We start from the raw sequence: 18,851 nt of genomic DNA, 5'->3' as shown, positions 1-18,851 counted from the left end.
TGCTAAATGATGCAAAGAATAACATAAGATTGATTGAAGTCAATGAAATAACAGGAGATAGTGCAAACAACATAAAAAATCTGTTCACAGAAGTAATGACAGAAAACGTCCCAAGCATTGAAAAACAATTTGACATACAGATAAGTGAGGCATATAGAACTCTAAATAGCCATGATCAAAAAAATCTACCCCAAGACATATAATAGTCAGGATTCCAGAAATTTAATACAAGAACAGAACATTAAAAACTGTTAGAAAAAAGAAACAAAACACTTATAAAGAAAAGCCCATCAGAATTACAACAGACTTCTCAACACAAACTCTTATTTCAAGCCCTAAAAGAAAACAATCTCCAACCCAGATTGATGTACCCTGCAAAACTATCTTATACTTCTAAGACAAAGAACACCTGAAGAAATTTATAACCACCAAGCCAGCACTCCAAAATGTTCTGAAGGACATTCTAGGAAGAGATAATGAAGGTTTCAACTCCATGAACCTCAAGAGAATGAATCAACAAGGCAAGTAATTAAACAGAGGGAAAAGAAAGGGAACCAACAACAGGAAAATAACAAGGCTAAATTAATATGTATTAGTTATAACTATTAATGTAAATGGCCTTAATTTACCAAACAGATTAGCAAAATGGATCAAAAAACAAGATCTAACAATATGTTGCATATAAGAAACACATTTAACTAAAAAAGAAATCCATAGAAAGTCAAAGGATGAAAAACAATACTGCATGCAACAGGAACCTGGAAAAAGGCAGGGGCAGCTATTTTATTTGAAGAAAATGTGGATTTCAAGCCAAGATGTATCAAGAGAGACAAAGAAGCTCACCACATCCTTATGAAGGGAAAAATCCAAGAGGAAGAGATAACAATCATAAATATACATGTACCCAAATATAAAACAAATATTAGCAGACATGAAAAAATAAAAAAAGCGGCAACATAAAAGTAGTGGGAGACCTCAATACACAACTGTTATAAGTAGATTAACTAGACAAGAAAATCAACAAAGAAATATCAAAACAACCAAATTTTTGAACAAATGGACTTAATAGACATCTAGAGAATGTTCCAGCTCACAATGTCAGAATATATTTGCTTCTTACCTCACAAGGGACGTACTCGAAAACAGACCACATATGAGCTCATAGAAAATGTGTAAGTAAATACCAAGGGCTTGAAATTACCCCATGTATATTACCAGATCACAATGCAATGAAATTGAAAATCAATGGTAAAAGAAACCACAAAAATTGTATAACCACATGGAAATTAAATAACACCTTCCTGAAAAACCAATGGGTCACAGATGAAATTAAAAAAGAAATTAGGTAGTTTCTACAATTAAATGATAATGCCAACTCAACATACCAGATCTAATGGGACACAATGAAAGCAGTCCTACACGGGAAATTTATAGTGGTAAATTTTCACATCAGAAAAACAGAATGAGCTCCAATAAATAACCTAATGCTGAACCTTGAGCTTCTAGAAAAAGAACAGCAAGTCAAGCACAAAGCTCATATGAGGGAGGCAATTATAAAGATTAGAGCAGAAATTAATGCAATTGAGGCTAAGAAATCAATATAAAGAATCAATGAATAGAACAGTTGGTTCTTTGAAATAGTAAGTGGAATTGACAAACCCTTAACCAAACTTATAAAAAAAAAATAAAAAAAGAAACAAAAGACTTAAATTCATACAATTAGGAATGACAAGGGTGAAATCACAATGAATCATGTAGAAATCCAGAAGATCATCAATGCCTCTTTTGAGAGCCTGTATTCTAATAAGATGGAAAACACAAAAGAAATAGACAGATTCCTAGTTACATATGAATTACCAAAGCTGGATCAGAAGATATAAATATTCTAAATAACTCAGTGTCAGTCAGTGAAATTGAAGATGAAATTAAAAGCCTAACAACAATGAAAAGCCCAAGTTCATAAGTATCCACTGTTGAATTCTACAAGAAATTTAGAGAAGATCTGATGCCACTACACCTCAAAGTCTTTAATGAAACTGAAAGGGAAGTAATACCCCCAAAATCATTCCTAGAAGCAAGCATTACTCTAATACCAAAACCAGAAACAGATCCAACCAGAAAAAGAGAAATACAGGCCAATCTCCCCAATGAACACAGGTGCCAAAATCCTCAAAAAGACATCGACAAACAGAATGCAGTGAATCATCAAGATTATACAGCATGACAAAGAAGGATTCATCCCAGGAATGCAAGGATGATTCAACATATGCAAATCAATAAATGTAATAAACCATATTAACAGAGCCAAGGACAAAAATCACATGATCATCTCAGTAGATGTAGAAAAGCATTTCACAAAGTCCAACCTTCATGATAAAGTCCAAAGTTCAAAGTTCAAAGTCCAAATTCCAAAGTTCATGATAAAAATTGTACAGAAAATTGGAATGGATGGTCTTTATCTCAATCTGAGAAAAACTCTGTATGACAAAGCAACAGCCAAAATCATACTGAATGGTCAAAAACTGACAGTTCTCTCTCTAACATCAGGAACAAGACAAGGATGTCTATTATTACTACTTTTATTCAATATAATTCTGGAAACATGAACTAGCACAATTAGACAAGAGAAAGAAAGAAAAGAAATGAAGATAGGAAAGGAAGAAGCTAAATTATAACTATTTGTAGATGCTCTACATAGAAGATCCCAAAGTCCCCACCAGAAGACTCCTAGCTTTAATAACCAAATTCAGTCACATAGCTGGATACAAAGTCAACACTCAAAAATCAATAACATTCCTATACACGAATAATAAACTCACTGAGAGAGATATTAGGAAACCACACCATTCACAATAGCATTGAAAAACATGAAATACTTAGGAGTCCATCTAATAAAATAAGTAAAAGACCTTTATATTGAAAACTACAGTAATCTGAAAAATGAGATTGAAGACGATATCAGAAAATGGAAAGATATCCTTTCTTCTTGTGTAGGAAGAAACAATAGAGTGAAAATGGACATACTTCCAAAACTGTTATACAAATTTAATGCAATCCTTACCAAAATACCAATAGCACACCTCACAGAACTAGAGAAAATAATCCTACAATAATTCATTAGGAACCAGAAGAGACCTAGAATAGCCAAAGCAATACTGGACAAAACAAACAACAACAACAACAAAACAACAACAACAAAAAAAACAAGGCAGTGGGCATTACAATCTCTGATTTGACATTATACTATAAAGCCTCAGTGACAAAAACAGTATATGGTACAGGCGAGAAAACAGACCAAAGGATCAATGGAATAGATTAGAAGTTGCAGAAACAACTATGAACACACTGGGCAACCTTATCTTTGACAAAGGAGCCAAACATGTTCACTGGAATAAAGATGGCCTTTCTAATAAATGGTGCTGGAAAAACTATCTTTCTACATGCCAAAGACTAAAACTAGACCCATATCTCTCCCCATGTACTAAACTAAAATAGAAATGGATCAGAGATCTAAATATTAAAACAGAAACACTAAATGTACAGGAAAAGGGAATAGGCAGAACTCCCAAATCAAAAGTGTTGGCAAAGACTTTATGGACAAAACTTCAATCACACAGGAAATATCACAAAGAAACAACAAGTGGGATCTTATATATTAAAAAAGCTTTTGCAGAGCAAATGAAACCAGCAACAAAGTGAAACGACAACCCACAGAGTGAGAAAAATTTTTTGCCAGCTGTACCTGAGACAAAGAACTAATATCTAGAATAAAGAAGTTAAAATATTATTCCCCCAAATTTAAATATCCAATCAAAAAATGGGCCCCTGCAGTGAATAGACATTTCTCAGATGAAGAAGTAGAAATGGTAAATGAATATATAAAAAAAATGTTCAACATCACTGGTTATTCAAGAAGTGATAATTAAAACAATGCTGAGATTCCATCTCACTCCAGAAAGAATGACTATTATCAAGAAATCAAGCAACAACAAATGCTGGCATGGCTGTGGAGAAAAAGCAACTGTTCTCCATTGTTGGTGGGTATGCAGACTGGTGCAATCACTGTGGAAATGAGTGTGAGATTCCTCAAAAAATTCAAAGTAGACATTGTGTTTGACCCAGCTATCTCCTTTCTTGGAATCTTCCTGAAAGAATTAAAGGCATCCTACCACAGCAATATATGCACAACCATATTTATAGCAGCACTGAGAGAGAAATTAAGAAACCACATCTTTCACAATAGCATTGAAAAAAATGAAATACTTAGGAATCCATCTAACAAAAGTAAAAGATCTTTACATTGAAAACTATAGTAATCTGAAAAATGAGATTTTAATAGTTTAATCTTGGAAACAGCCCAAATGCCCATCAACTGCTGAATGGATTAAGATGTGTGTTTTTTCATACAATATAGTACTACTCATCCATTAAGAAATAAATGTGAGACATTTCTAGGTAAATGGATCCACTTTGAGACCATGCTATTAAGTAAAATAAATTGGGCACATGTGTTCAAACATCACATGATTTCTCAGGTGTGAGAAACCTAAAGTGTAAATAAGGACAAAAATGTATAATAGATATTGTAAAATAGGAAGAAAAAGTTCCAATGGGAAAGGAACAAGGGAGGGGGGGGAGAGAGAAAGGATGGAAGGGAAAAGGAAAACAGAATAGAAAGGAAAATGGAAATAATAGTTTTGTAAATAAGGAGGGGAAGAGGGGCTGAAAGGAGGGGAGGAAGGGGAAAAGAAGAGAATCAAGATTTATCATGTAGAGGCCCAAATCCCATATGATGAATGTTATCATTATGCATATCTAAAATGTAACAATAAAATTAATTTTACAAATAAATAGTTATATAGGGATGTGGATAAAGACTAGAAAAAATGAAAAAAATGCAAATCCCAGTTATATTGTAGATGAGAAATTTAGTGAAAGTTTTATATGTATTAGACACCCAAACAAGAAACAAAATATATATGAATATATATATATATAGTTTAAATTATATAGATGAACAGATAGAAAAATAAAGTAATTCATCAGGCACCTTAAATTATTTAAAAGTTTAATTCCAGTGTTGTTATCAACTCCAACTTCAAATCTTGAAGTATATTTGCTGCCCCACGCTGCCTACTAGAGACATTATTAACAAAATGTACTTGAGGCAGAAAGAAAATTATCCAAAGAACATATTATAAAGTAAGAAAATAGAAAACAAATGGGTAAATCTAATAAAATCCAATGAAAACAAATTAGATATTTAAATTCATTAATTAAAAAAGAATGCTGAATAGTAGTATATGGTTTGAGAGATAAATGGGAATCAAACTAATCAGTTCCTTGTGTGATTTGAAAGGAGGTGTGAAGTACTGACTGTGCACATTGTTAAGCATAATACACGTAGGCTCAGATTTATTGCCCCAAAGAAACTTCAGATTATTTGCATTAGAAATAATTTTTGGCAGTATTTCTGATGATTATATTAATGAACAAAATTTAATTAAGTTATTATCCAATAAAGTATTTAGGATAATTATATTAAATATAAGTTACAATATATTAAAAGAATAAAACTAAGTCATTAAGGTAAAAAAATGTGAAAGATAGAAATACAAGAAACATCACTGAAAGGAAATACAGCTACATAGAGATATGTACAGGACAGTGAATTCAATGTCATAAATATATTGACACCTTTCCAAATAATAGATTAATTCAATTTATGTGAAGGAAAATAAGGTCAAGGGAAGGTAAATGACCCCCCCAACTTCCCAGAAGAAACAGAGAGCAAGGGACCCTGCATGAGTACTGGGACACTCAGTTGAAAGCTATGACCATTAAGTTAGCATCATATGTGTTTGCAGAAAGAAAACAGAGCCCAGAGAGCTGAGAAATACAAATATATAAAGCCTGCATTGGTTTTCATATCTGCAGGGAAAGAAAAGATTATTCAGTCTGTTAACTGATGTATTCATTGGCCATGAGGCAGAAAAAGGAAACCTAAAAGTCTCTATAAACCACACATAAAATCTTTTCCTTCTAAATTATAGTGGAAGGAAAAACAGTAACATTATTAAAATACATTTTGGGAGATTTTCATGACCTCAGAATAGGAAGTTATCCTTTATAAAAAAAATCATATTCTGTAAAAGGAAAACTGAAAACTTCCACCAAATTTAAATAACAACCTCTATTCACCAAACTCCATAAAAGAGAGTGAAAATACCACCACAGAGCAGTGGGTGATTTTAAAAATAAATGTAAATGACTAAATGTTAGAGCCCAGAAATGCAAACTATGAAGAACTCAGCAGAAAAGAACCCAGTGGGCATTTCTCAGAAGAGGAACAGCAACAGCCAATAAATTCATGAAAATATAACACATCTCTTTAGTAATAGAAAAATGCAAATGAAAATCACAATACAATTTGATTTCGTATTTGATTAGTTGGCAAGGATGTGCAGTAATAAAGACTATAATAATACAGTATGTACTTTAGGGTATAAGTATAATTTATTTCAAAAAGTTGAACATTTTTACTTCCTATGACTCAGCATCAGCCAGAAGGCAAAAGGACTTTACATAGGAAAACTGAGAGCCTGTCCCAATACTTACACAAATCTAAATGGGTTTTAAAATTCTGTTATATTCATCAGAGGAGATGAACGAGTTACTGTAACATGCCTCAACATGATTCAATTCTAAAATTAAGAATGTGAAGGTCAGGGATTTAGCTCAGTGGTTCTGCCATTTGCCTTGAAAGTTCAAGGTCCCGAGTTTGATCTCCGGTACCAAAAAAAAAAAAAGTTAATCAAGCCCATTAAAATAATCCAAATGCTTATAAAAAAGAATATGAAAATACTAAGTCTCTTTTTATAAGATTCAAACAATTGTTTGTGTATCAGTAATTACCTATATATGTAAAAGCAAAAACAGAACTAGGTGGTGATTATCATTCAATTCAGGATATTATATTTGAGGGAAATAACAGGAAATACAAATGCAAAGGGATGCAAAGTGGGTTTTAGATTTGTAATGTTACATTTTTAAATCTGTGTGTTTTATGTGCATTTTATGAGTACTAAGTGCTTTAATTTATATACCTACATTACAAAGCTTTATATGTACGAAACTTTTCATAGTAATAAAGAATCACGAAAGCAACTAAGCTAATGAGACTATTACATTTTTAATTTTTGGAAAATTGCCTTTGATTATATATTACTTTTATACTAAATGCAGAGAAACTGACTCATTTATATGAGTTTTTTCTCAGTACAAAGGCCCTGGGTTCAATCCCCAGTACTGAAAAGACAAAAATAAAAATAGGTCCAGGGTTTCTCCAAGCAGGAAGTGAGGGATGGGGTGGGGGCAGATGGAGCAGGAAATCATGCTTATCCGTGAAGGGCCAGTCCCAGAGTGAAAGCAGAAGCAAACCAACAAAAATACCTCTCGGCCTGTCACAGGTGCCAGTCAGCAAGGTCCCTTACATCTGTTTCACTCAGATCCCGCTCTCGCCTAAAGGTAATGCGCTTCCGAAATCACAGCCTGCGCCGCCAGGATCGGCTCAGTCTCTGCTCTGATGAACAGCCTGGGGTGCAGGTGAGCCTGGAACAGGGGACTCTCCACAGTGCATGAAGCACTGCTTCTATCTTTCTAAAGAACTGTGTCATGATTCTGACACGCCATTAAAATCAGTCTTGCAACAGCCATAAAATGCAAACGAGCATTTTCATCTTCATAATTATTTGATTCTCCTGACCCATAATAGCCATATATTACCTTATTTCTGAAAGTGAACTATCACATTTGGTTATAACTGTCCAACTTTAAATTTAATAATTACTTTATTATATTTATTTATTTACTTATCACTTTTTATTATTTGCTGCACAGTTCTGATTTTCCCGATGATATTCCTTGAAGTTGGGGTAGTGAGATTCAGGGGTATTTTCCTCAGATTTAAAAAAACTGCTAGAGATGAGAACATTATTTATCTGTTTATACATATGGACTATCCTAAAGCAGAAGTAGTTGACAAATAAATGACCAACTAGAAAGATTAGGCTTCGCAACATCTTCCAATCACTCACTTCATGGCCTCCAAAACATTACCTTGAAATTCAGTTGTTCCTTCTCTGCCTTACTGATTGCCGAAGCCTCTAAGTGGCCTTAATGTCAAATCTAGGGTGCTAAATTTTATAAAAAGATCAATTTCTACAACATTTTTACTGCCAAATACATTTTTTAAAGGATGTGTTAAATTGGAGTCTGTCTAAAACATGATGGCTAGCAGGTTCTTTCAGGAGAAAACAAGTAGTGCACTTGTGTGAATATTTATCTGACAGTAGCTTACAATACTAGATTATTACAAATGGCAGGACATGGTACTACCAGTGAGGTAACACAGGAGAATTCATCATCAGAAGTAGGTGGCTTTATAGAATATTGCAATTACTGTACCTACATTCTTGTAAAAAATATGGGGACCCAGGCTCATTTATCATTCAGCAAGACACCTGCACAGTGCCTCCACCACCTAGACTTTCAGAGTGCTGTGGAAAATGAGCTTTTCTTCTTCAATGGTATTCAGCTGTTGCAGTGAGTGATCTGGCAGTTTGCTTCATAACATATGTATATTTAAATTTAAAAGGTGAAGGGGTTTAACAAGAAAATAATTGTATATAAACTGCCAACTCTGGGATCTCACAGAGTAAATCCCACATGGTTTTAGATGATGCTTTGTCCCACTTGGGCATGTAGCCTCTATCAGAAGAGGAGAAAGTGGCCTCAGGTAACTCACCAGGTCAAAATTTCAGGGGCTTCCTTTTGCCATCATTGCATGAATATATTCCTTGTAAATTTGATTATGACAAGTGTCATGAGATCAAAATACACACAAGAGATCAGGGATTGGTCAAACATGCCCTACAGGAAATTCTCTGGAGATTTAGGAAGAGGCCTCAGCAATCAGGAAGTCATGGTTTTTCTTCTCTGCCTTACCCACAGTGCACTTTCTCCGTGAGTCAGCCTGGGTCTTTCCCTCAGAGTCTGCCACCTGTATAGGCCTGCGCTGCCCCTGGAAGCTGCAGAGCTTCTGCCAACTGAGAAGTAATGCACGGCAAATGATAAAGTAAAACTTCCTTGAAAAACACCTGCTCCTCACTGTTATGCACCTGGAGCAGGGGCTAAGGTTGCCTTGGGAGATAGGAGCTGCTGAAAAATAGTGTAAAAACAAGTTTGGTACCTTTATATTACACTTAAAATATCTCTTCAGAAAATAATTCAAACATTTGGCTGAAAATAAATCTTTATTCATTATATGATGACATCATATTCTATTTATAGTAAATGAGAATTATTATTTTATTAATTCTTTTAAAAATCTCCTTTGAAGGTTATGTTTTTATAAATAATTATCCTGCTTTGTAAAGTGAAACTTTCATTGTGATAAGGATGAATTGAGAAACATGATTTATATCAAAGAAACATTTGATAAAGATAATATTATTGAGTAGGATTTTATTTTTTGATTATCTCAAATGGCTTGCACAATGACCAAAATGCTAAAATTAATTCAAGAGTTTGGTCCAATTAATTACTACAGCTTCCATAGTCCTTCCCATTGTTTTCTCTTTTCTTGTCCGCACTTATTTAGACCATTCCATAGACTTCCTGTGGCTTTCTCCCCAGGTATCTACTGGTTCTGATGCCTGGTGACCTACACAGCCACATTAATCTTCCTTTAAAAATCTTTTCTCAAATGTCTTACAAACATTCAGCCAGTCCCCGCTAATAACCAACTTAATTATGAAACCCTTCCAGGCATTTTTCTCAATGACTGCTTTGATTACTACTCAATCTCTCCCTGCTTTCACATCTAAGATGGTGACAGCATTTAATCTCCACAGGCACCATGAAGAGTTGCATCCATGTGCCAAGCATTCAGCCAAGCACTGGCCATGTATCGAGTACTACAGTGTCTGGCCTAGAGGCCCCGAGAACTTCATTCTTGGCATCAAGCTGATAAATCCCAGCCTTGCGAGGTTACTGGAGAGCTTGACTCTGGGAATGTTACTCACCTTCTTTAAACCTCAGTTTCCCCAACTGTCAATTGATAACAATACCAATATAATAGGATTGTTGTAAAACTAAATGGTCAAAATAAGGAACTGCAAGGTGTTCGGATCATAGTAAGTGCTCAATTACACGTTTTGCTTGGATTACAGTGTCATTATTGTTATCAGTCTTGTTTTGGTTGCTACTTTCAATATTCTAAACTTCTAAAGAATTTGAATGTATATCTAACTGCCCTAGACCTTTTTTGTGCTGAGTATTAAAATGTAGAAGATTACTGACTGCTTTCCCCTGCAGTCCTGTATTTTTAGTCTAGCACTGGACTTAATCAGTTCACCCTAAGTGGGAGAAAAACAACTTAAAAGCATTACAGATGTGTATAGTTTAATGGAATTTCCAGATGGCTTCATAACTACTATATACACAGTTAATAAGGGAGATAAAGAAAACATCAGCATAAATCTATTGATGCATCTGCAGTATCCCTTACAAATTATTCTCTGCTCCATACCTGTGAGCAGTTGTTTGTTTTTGCAGCAGGGTCTTACCTGTTGCCCTTTTAAAGCCATAGTCTTTGCCTTTTATATTTTTATATCCAATAAAGTGTTAACTTTGAAAATAAACCTGCCAGAGTCTGCCACCAGGTTATGTGACTGATCATTGATCTAATTCTTTGAACCTAAAACTCCTTAATGGAAAAACAAGGATTTACTCTTACCTTTATTATTGTTGTGTAATGATGTATGTAAAGTCCTTAACATAGAATAGGTATATAATAAGACTGGCTACCTTTTTCGTACTATGTTGTCTCTGCTGGTGGAAATTACCATAATGTAGAATGGATATTAAATTAAATTGAATCTGAGAGCACAATGTATTTTAATATACTAAGAACTATAAAGCTGGTACTAACTATAGTCACTGTATAAATTTAGAGGTTTTCTCTCTTGTTTCTTCTTTTTTTATTCTTGGACAAAATCTCATTCAGAAATGAAAGATATTACTTAATAGCAAGCAAGCTCATAAAAGTAAAATACTTCCTTTCATCTGCTCATATTATTAGACATACAAAAGTAAGAAGTTTGAAGTTCATCTTTTACACCAGAAGGAGAGGTTGATGCTTTTAACAAAGAAGTGACTCGATGCAGTTAGCATTTTAAGGAAACAAATACGAATTTAACATTTGAGACAAGACAAAGAAAGAGGAAAAGATGACTTAGATTTCTGAAGCTCACCTACATGGAAGTAGGCAAATCAGGAGGAATCCTAACTTGGGAAATCCTAAATTGGGCCTAGGTTCAGATGTATGAGTGTGAAGAGGAGAGGTATTTTCAGAACAGAAAAGTCCACATGTAATGGGGGACTCTGAAACAAAGATGTCAATAGAAAAAGATTTAAAAGGTTTTGGAGATGAAAGCTGAAATCGTAGTGGAGGGGATTTAAATTGTAGTAGATTTAGTTTAAGGTAATATTCACTGTCTTAATTTATATATGAAAATTATTGTTTTCTATCATATAAATCTGAAGACTGTATTTTGGTATGTAAAAGAAAATCTCATAGAAGTTCTTGACATGAAGTGAAATATATTTTTTCTTCGTTATATTCAGAGCTCTGTGTGTGTTTAATTCTGTTCTCTAGCAGATACATTGCTTAGAATTCAAGCCTTTGAAATACAAAACCAAAGTGATACACTTGACAGTTGGTTCCTCCTAATGAGTAATGAGCCAGTTTTTTCTTTTAATGTACTAAAGCCCCCCCAATACCTTCTAAAACCTTTTCCAGCCTACCTCGGGGTATACTTGCTGTCTTCCAGTGTGTTTTATTCCTGTCTGCACAATGGTAATTCCTTATTCTGGTGCAATCTTTGAAGGGAGGGAGGGATGTGGTACATGTGGGGGAAGGATGCTCTTACATGATTTGTTTAGTTTTTTCAACATTAAATTAGCACCTGGATAAGACCTTTCATGACATTTGTAAGTGCACAGTGGCCATCTACATTCAAGAGATCGGCCTAAGTGGTGGAGAGGGATTGATGAGGTCCATTAGAATATGTTCTGCTCTCAACAGATGGGTGACACTTGAAGCCCTTGGAAAGAGACTGCGAAGAAGATCCACATCATGGTGGTCAGAGGACTAGGAGTTCTGAATCACAAACACCATTAGCTCTGTACTACAAAGGTCTTCGTGCAGTGGGACCACCCACCTTAGAGATCTGCCCCAATGGCTTGGCAAAAATATCCTTCTAGTCTCCAAATTTAGTTGACTTAATTTGCCTACTTGGGAAAATCTGTTACAGTCCATTTCTACAGTAGAAGGTCAATGGTATGAAGAGCTACAACATTTAATGGCTGGCATGGCTTAGGCACCAAATCGGATTTGAACCTGACCAGCCAGAATGGATGCCAACTGCTGATTCGGACTTGGGTGGATCAGCAGAATAGACCAGTGGTGGGCATCAGTTCCTATTTTGACTTGTTTTAATTCTGCAAAGGCATAAATCCTGCTTCTGTTTAATCAAAGACATTGCTATATGTGGCCACCAGAAATTACAGCATGGGCTAAATTATACCAAAAGGCATCGGCTTTTATTTTCAAATAGTTCACAACCTAGTACTTGTGCACCAGAGAAAGAATTAAAGGCAAAATTTTTCTTGTTCTCTATGTTACACAATCCTTGATTCCTACATAAGATTCTTCCTCCCCTACACTAAGAATAGAAAAGACAAGGAAGGTCTCAGGCTTATTTGTAGATGTTGAGAAGAAGAAAGAGAGATCACTCTAAAGAACAAATGGCTCATATTGCATCACCCGAAGCCTTCTATCAGCTCTCCGTTCTGTTGGTGTCCATGCAGCGTAAGGTAAGAGCAATTCACTTTGTGTGAATGTTCACGAACAGGAGGTGCTGCAGGAGAGTGAATGTAAACACTTGTTGGAAGATGAAGAGTGAGGAAAAACCCTCTACTTGGTTTCTAAGAAATGCAAGGTAGATAAGGTCCTTCCCGTGTCTTTCTATCAAACTGATGCAAAATAAGGTTTCATATAAAGGGAAACTTAGGTTTCTATCATCAACATGAAGAGAAATAACCTTAATTCAAATCTGGACATTATTAAGAGTAATTGCAAAGAACAGCTGTAGCTTCCCAGCAAAATCTTTGGCTCACAAGATATTATACAAAATAAACATCACCCACGATCTGTGTGACAGAAAGATTTAGCAGTCTTTATTTTCTACTGAATGGGGAATCCATAATTGCAGAGCACTACAATATGGGAAAAACTCAATCCCATTTAACTATTCCTCTTTGGCATTCTGCAGAAGCCAGTGACAGTCTCACTACATAGAAAATGTGTATTTAATTAAGTTTTCCTTGCTAGAAAATGATAAGGGTATTGCTGTCAAAGCACAATGAACAATGCTTCTCAATCAACAAAAAAGAAAAAATGAATTTTATAATTCTTAGGTATGATTTGTTCCTCCATATAGGATGTTAACTTCTCAGTGAGGGTCAAAATTATAATCAACTCAGAAGAAATAAAAGCCATTAATTTGTGCTCCAAATGGCTTTTTAGAAATACACCTATGCAAATATATCCAAGGTCAACTCACTTTTGCTTTTAATCCTTAGGTCATATGCATGAATCAGAGATAGAAAATAACAGAACCTAAAATGTACTAACTGAGCCCGGAGGAAATTTCAATGCCTATGGTATATGCAGCAAGCAGCCATCTCCATAACGCACAGAGAGGAAAACTATTCTCTTGCTTTAATGTAAGCAAAGATATTAGTCATCGTTGCAATTATCAGGTGCAGCTTTGAACACAATCCCGAGTGCTGTTGCCAACAGAAGCATCTCCATCTGTTCCAAAATTGTTTAAAATTTACAACATCATGTTTGAAGAAGGATGGTTCACTCAAACTTCAAGAACAGAGGAAGAGGAGCCGTAATTTTAAGAGATGACATTGTCTATTATTTGCACAGATAAATGAGTATGTAGATAGTGCTTAAATGCCACTAACTTTCTATGAACATTAGAACCAAAATAACATCACGCTGTCATATAGTTTTAAACACATTTCATTATCTTTAGTTATTTTCACTTATTTTCAATATTAGTTACATTTCAAGAAACAAGAGCCTAGTAAATTAGTCTGAATAAGAGAAGACTAGAGCATGAAATTCCAAGAATATTTAATGGGATACAAATAGTAAATCCAGAGAGTAATAAAATCTCCCCTCTTTTGGTGAAGACTCTTCGGTATTGCACAGAAAGCATCACATGTGGCTTCCCTCAGAATGCCTTATAGATCAGACTCAGTCCTTCCTTTCACAAAAATGGCACAAGCCTTGATTTTAGTTATTATTTAATACCAATTTCTCTCTCCTGTCAGGAAATGTTCCACACCCATGGAACTGAAGATTGGCAACCTGATCTCATTCACGAGACTTTAAGGGGTACCGACAGATTTGCCAGTGGATTTCTACTTTCCTCATTATGACTAGAAGGACGGCTCTGAGTCTGCATTAGATGACAGCATGGGCTGGAATGCCGATGGGCTGTGTGAGACAGATGAAGAGAGAAACTTCTCAATTTGTCAAAATGCATTTTATAAATTAGGTTAACATGATTGATTATTCCAGGCCAAAATTTCTCTTGTAGCATTGAACTGAATTTCAATTATATCTCTCCTCACTTTATTGTGCCTTCATACACCTCTTTCATGTCTGGATACTAACCTCTGGAGAAATATGAGGTAATTTAAAAATAAAATTGGACTTATGCCTTCACAAAATAGAAACTATTTTGTGTACCTAAGGTGAGTTTGGTTGTAATTTTTTTTTCTTAAAGGGAGAATCCAAAATTATATAGTTTTCTTCCTGCTCCACCCTACCCCAATACATATCTTCTTGTAAATTTTGCCTTTATTTTTCTATATAGGGGCAGATTAAAATATTGTGGGGCCTAAAAATTATATAATTTTGGATTTCTCCTTAAAAAGACTATAAAATTATGAATACTGAGTTGTCATAAATGGTCTATTGATTTTGAATGAGAAAAGCAATCATAACCAGTTGCAAATTTCTAAAAGCTGAAATTCTACAAACATCATATAATCCATAAGAAAATATACTTTTGCTTTGTTAGTTAAAAGATGTCTATGCTTTCCCCCCAGTTTTTTGCAGGCAAAGTTTTTGATGCTTTCTAATATGGTAATGGTTTTATAACATTTTCTATAGAGAGGAAGGAAATTCAGGGTTTTTTTTCTAGCTTCCCTGATAGAGAAAATCCTGCTGTAACAGATAGTTCTGAAAAGTTTCTGCTTTGCAGGTGTCCCTGGTGATGTTAGAGACCACTACCATTCTCATCGGACCTGGGGCCACCCAGCGGTCTCTTTCAGGGCTGAGGTGAGGGACAGAGTTTTCCAGTAACAGTTTCACCCATCCCATGCAAACACAGCTTCTCTCCCAGTAGCCCCATCCTCCCTCCCAGGGCCATGGTTACACACCTGGGTTTATTTCCATGCAGAGTATAGTCATATTTAAGTCAACAGATGACCTTCCCCCAAACCAAAGGAATACCACACAGACTACTTGTGCCTCTCTCACAGGTGGGGACACCTACGCATACCCTCCCCATGCACTGGACCAACTCAGCTCGGCCTCTCTGCACTCATCTGGCACTCACTTGTCACTGGCCGGTTGCTGTCACCCTTCACTTTATTTTGGGCCTTGCTACGTTCATCCCATGACTGTCTTCCTTGCTATGGCCATGTCTCAGGAAGTCTCACTGTTGTTAATGTCCTAAAGCCTTTTCCCTGTCTTTCTTCTCTTCTCCAATACACCCTGAACTACTGAGGATGATGAAATTTCCCCAAACCTTAGCTCAGCTTTTGTTCAGAAACCTTCAGGTGGATTTTTCTACAAGAAGTAAAGTTACCAGCCTTTGAAGTCATTTGTAAACCTGTATTATTTTCCTGCCCTGCAGTATTTCCACTGTTCCCTTAAATGAAATTTGTTTCACTAAATTATTCTCCCAGATTTGTTAGATTTGCTTTAAAACACTCCTCTACTTTCACCATGGAAACCCTTTGCATGACACAATTTCTCTCCTTTTTTTTCCCTTCTCAAAGTTATACCTATTATCAGTCTTCTGTGGTTATTCTCTTTACTCTCTTAGAGATTTTCTGAAATACCCATAGCCATCAGTGATAACTCCCTGTACTGGAGCATGCACAGTCTCTATTTGTCCCAGTCTATGCTATGTCCGATTGTCATTCATTTAATATTCATACAAAATGTGTATGTTAGTGTGCCTCTGTATAACATATTTCCAAAAATATTGTGAGTTTCATCCAAATACAATCACCAGGTACTTTATTTAGAACTGCAAGGATATTCAAGGACATTCAAGAAAGGCTTTCTGCCTTTAGCATGTATAAAATCTTGTAAAAGGGAGAAGAGAAGAGCATTATGACCTCTGATAAAGCAAGTCAAGCTCTGTAGAGCAAGGATGTGTCCTGTTGGTTATGGACTAACTCTGTCTCCCACTAGGTGGCGTGCTTTTAAAACATCCTCTTAACCAAGGTCCCTAACCATAACATCTATCAACGCGTTTCCAGAGGTAATGAATTCTCTGTGGTTGGAGGTTTTCATCAAGGAGCTGGGAGATGTCCTAAATATTACCAAAAGAGTTCCAACACTGACTAGTGGTCTGGATGGGAGTATGCAGATATATATATATGATACTATGTAAGGTATTTTATGGTCCTTTCTTGAGCGAAGCACAATATACCCAAGACACCAAGATTCAGAGGCTGTAGAGACAGAAATGTGGGTACATGCTCAACTCCAAGTTTCAGTTTCCCCATCTATTAAAAGAGTACAATCAATAAGGAATTAATGGTATCGTCGTGAGATTAACTGAATTAACATGCAGTGACTGGAATCTTGCAGGTATTCAAAAGTTTTACTGTATTTTCTTTTAATATACTATACACTGGTAGTTCTGATAAGATTTTATTTGTTTTTGTATTTTTTTTTTTTTGGTACCGGGGATCAAACTCAGGTCCTTGTGCTTGCACAACAGGCAGCGAAACCACTGAGCTAAATCCCCGGCCCGATAAGATTTTAATATTTTGTTCTGTGGGAGTTCAATCACAATGGATCTATAGCATGTAAATGTATTCTTTTTAGCAGAAGGTCAGTGAAAAGAATTTTTAAAATATTTAAAGTCTAGGTTAGGGTATGTAACAAACTAAAATTCACATCTTTTTTTTCAGACTCAGCTAACACTAACAATAGTTTTAAAACAGCAGTCTCCATTACTGTAAGCTGTTTCTTGCCAGGCTGGTGGCAAGGAGTGGATGTGAATACCTAGGTGCCTTCTATATGGTCAGAAACTTAATGCTGCAACTCCCCAGGAGAGAAAGAAGTCTGAAGAGTGGAATGACTCATGGTGTGATTTATAATACAGGAACCTTTCCTGAGAAATTTATCTGAGAGTTAAGAACTCCTTTGAGATTTTCCCCATCCACTCAGCATGGTGCTATTATTCTGTTATTGAGACACTTAAACTTTTGTTTTTCTTACCCCATACAGAGGAATCAATAGTCTAAAAGTAGAGCAGAAAGTAGCAGCTCTTGAGTGTAATCTGGGTTTGGTACTAAATACTTCAAAGATTGTGGCCAGCAGTTTACCTGCCAGGTATTAAACTTCGTATGCACTCACTGAATTGTTTTTTGGAATAGAAAAATTAAAATATGATACATGACAAGTTTTAATAAAATATGAGTTCTGCAAAAGATTATCTGTACACTTTTTCTATTTCCAATAGTACGTTACTGTAGAGAAAGTTGAGGACATTTTCCAAGTTCATACTATTTTCTCCTCTCTGGAAAGCAGTGTCTCCCCTTACTATCCTTGGAGTTGGACATTAACAACCACTTTTATATTGTGTGAACTCACTCCCTCTCCTTGCCTTAGTGGCAGATCCTAGAGTACATCCTGGATGTAATGTTCAAAGTCTTCCCCCTATAGTTAGAGGTGACTAATGCCAGACACTGGATACCTGGTTGAATATGAATCTCCTACCTGGAGCTCTGGATTAGGACCGGGGCAGCCAGCCACACAGTATCTGCTGGTGACTAGAACTGGACATGCAGATGGCTGCTCTAAGGGGGAAATATTTTACTATGTATTTAGTCACACAGATCAGAGAAGCCAAAATATCCAATCTGTAGATAAAACTGGAATAAAACACATAATCCAAGGAAAGAGATATGAGATGTGGGAGAGATTCACAATTGTTTTCTAGTCCTTGGCCAGGACCTTTCTTAAGGTCTGATGGCATTGCTATTATTGGATTTTATGAACCTACATCCATATGGCTTCAGTGCCAGTCATTTTTATTTCACTAAAAGCGGCTCAAAGTGCTTCTGCTATTTATAATCAATAATGCCTAATTAACTCAGAAAATGTAGGTAAAGATCTATGGCCTTAATAGTCCATAGTTTAGGAATATTAAAGAATATTGTACAGTATATGATGAAACTTTATATGTTACCTTTTATTGAATGTCTACAGTATTCTAGGTACTTATACATGCTAATGTTATGTGTTTAGGCATATTTATTTCTAACACTTAATATGCTCTTCAGATGCTGAAATGATTATTCTATTGTAGAAAAAAAATCTAATCCTCAAAGTGTTTAGAAAGTAAGACACTAACAACACAGGTGGAATTCTGACCTTGGATTGCTACTGTCTGTGT

At 35.5% G+C, this 18,851-nt stretch overlaps 1 protein-coding gene and 1 long non-coding RNA gene across 36 annotated transcripts in view; one reads left to right on the top strand and one right to left on the bottom strand.

Moving 5' to 3' along the window:
• LOC110349511 (uncharacterized) overlaps positions 1-14,609 on the top strand; it is a 70,822-nt gene extending 56,213 nt beyond the window's left edge. Inside the window, exons 2-4 of one of the 2 annotated variants that reach the window (XR_015448902.1) lie at positions 12,149-12,939; positions 13,708-13,851; positions 14,473-14,609. This is a non-coding gene — a long non-coding RNA (uncharacterized LOC110349511). The remainder of the gene's footprint in view (positions 1-12,148; positions 12,940-13,707; positions 13,852-14,472) is intronic. The other variant, XR_015448903.1, reaches the window with a different exon arrangement.
• The window catches only part of Khdrbs2 (KH RNA binding domain containing, signal transduction associated 2), a 570,923-nt gene that overhangs the window by 176,981 nt on the left and 375,091 nt on the right, over positions 1-18,851 (bottom strand). Inside the window, exon 7 of one of the 34 annotated variants that reach the window (XM_021259406.2) lies at positions 14,470-14,638. The exons of the other annotated variants lie outside the window; for them this stretch is intronic. Within the exon in view, the coding sequence (XP_021115065.1) occupies positions 14,606-14,638 (33 nt within the window). The 3' untranslated portion in view covers positions 14,470-14,605. Of the gene's footprint in view, positions 1-14,469; positions 14,639-18,851 lie in introns of those variants that run through there. 34 annotated transcript variants of the gene reach the window in all.

This window comes from Heterocephalus glaber, unplaced genomic scaffold (genome assembly GCF_053883595.1).
Source record: "Heterocephalus glaber isolate CG9 unplaced genomic scaffold, H.glaber_assembly_v1.0 deba00000594, whole genome shotgun sequence".
Lineage (NCBI taxonomy): Eukaryota > Metazoa > Chordata > Mammalia > Rodentia > Bathyergidae > Heterocephalus > Heterocephalus glaber.
Note: the sequence above shows the minus strand (reverse complement) of the source record. Positions and strands in the feature narration are given on the sequence as shown.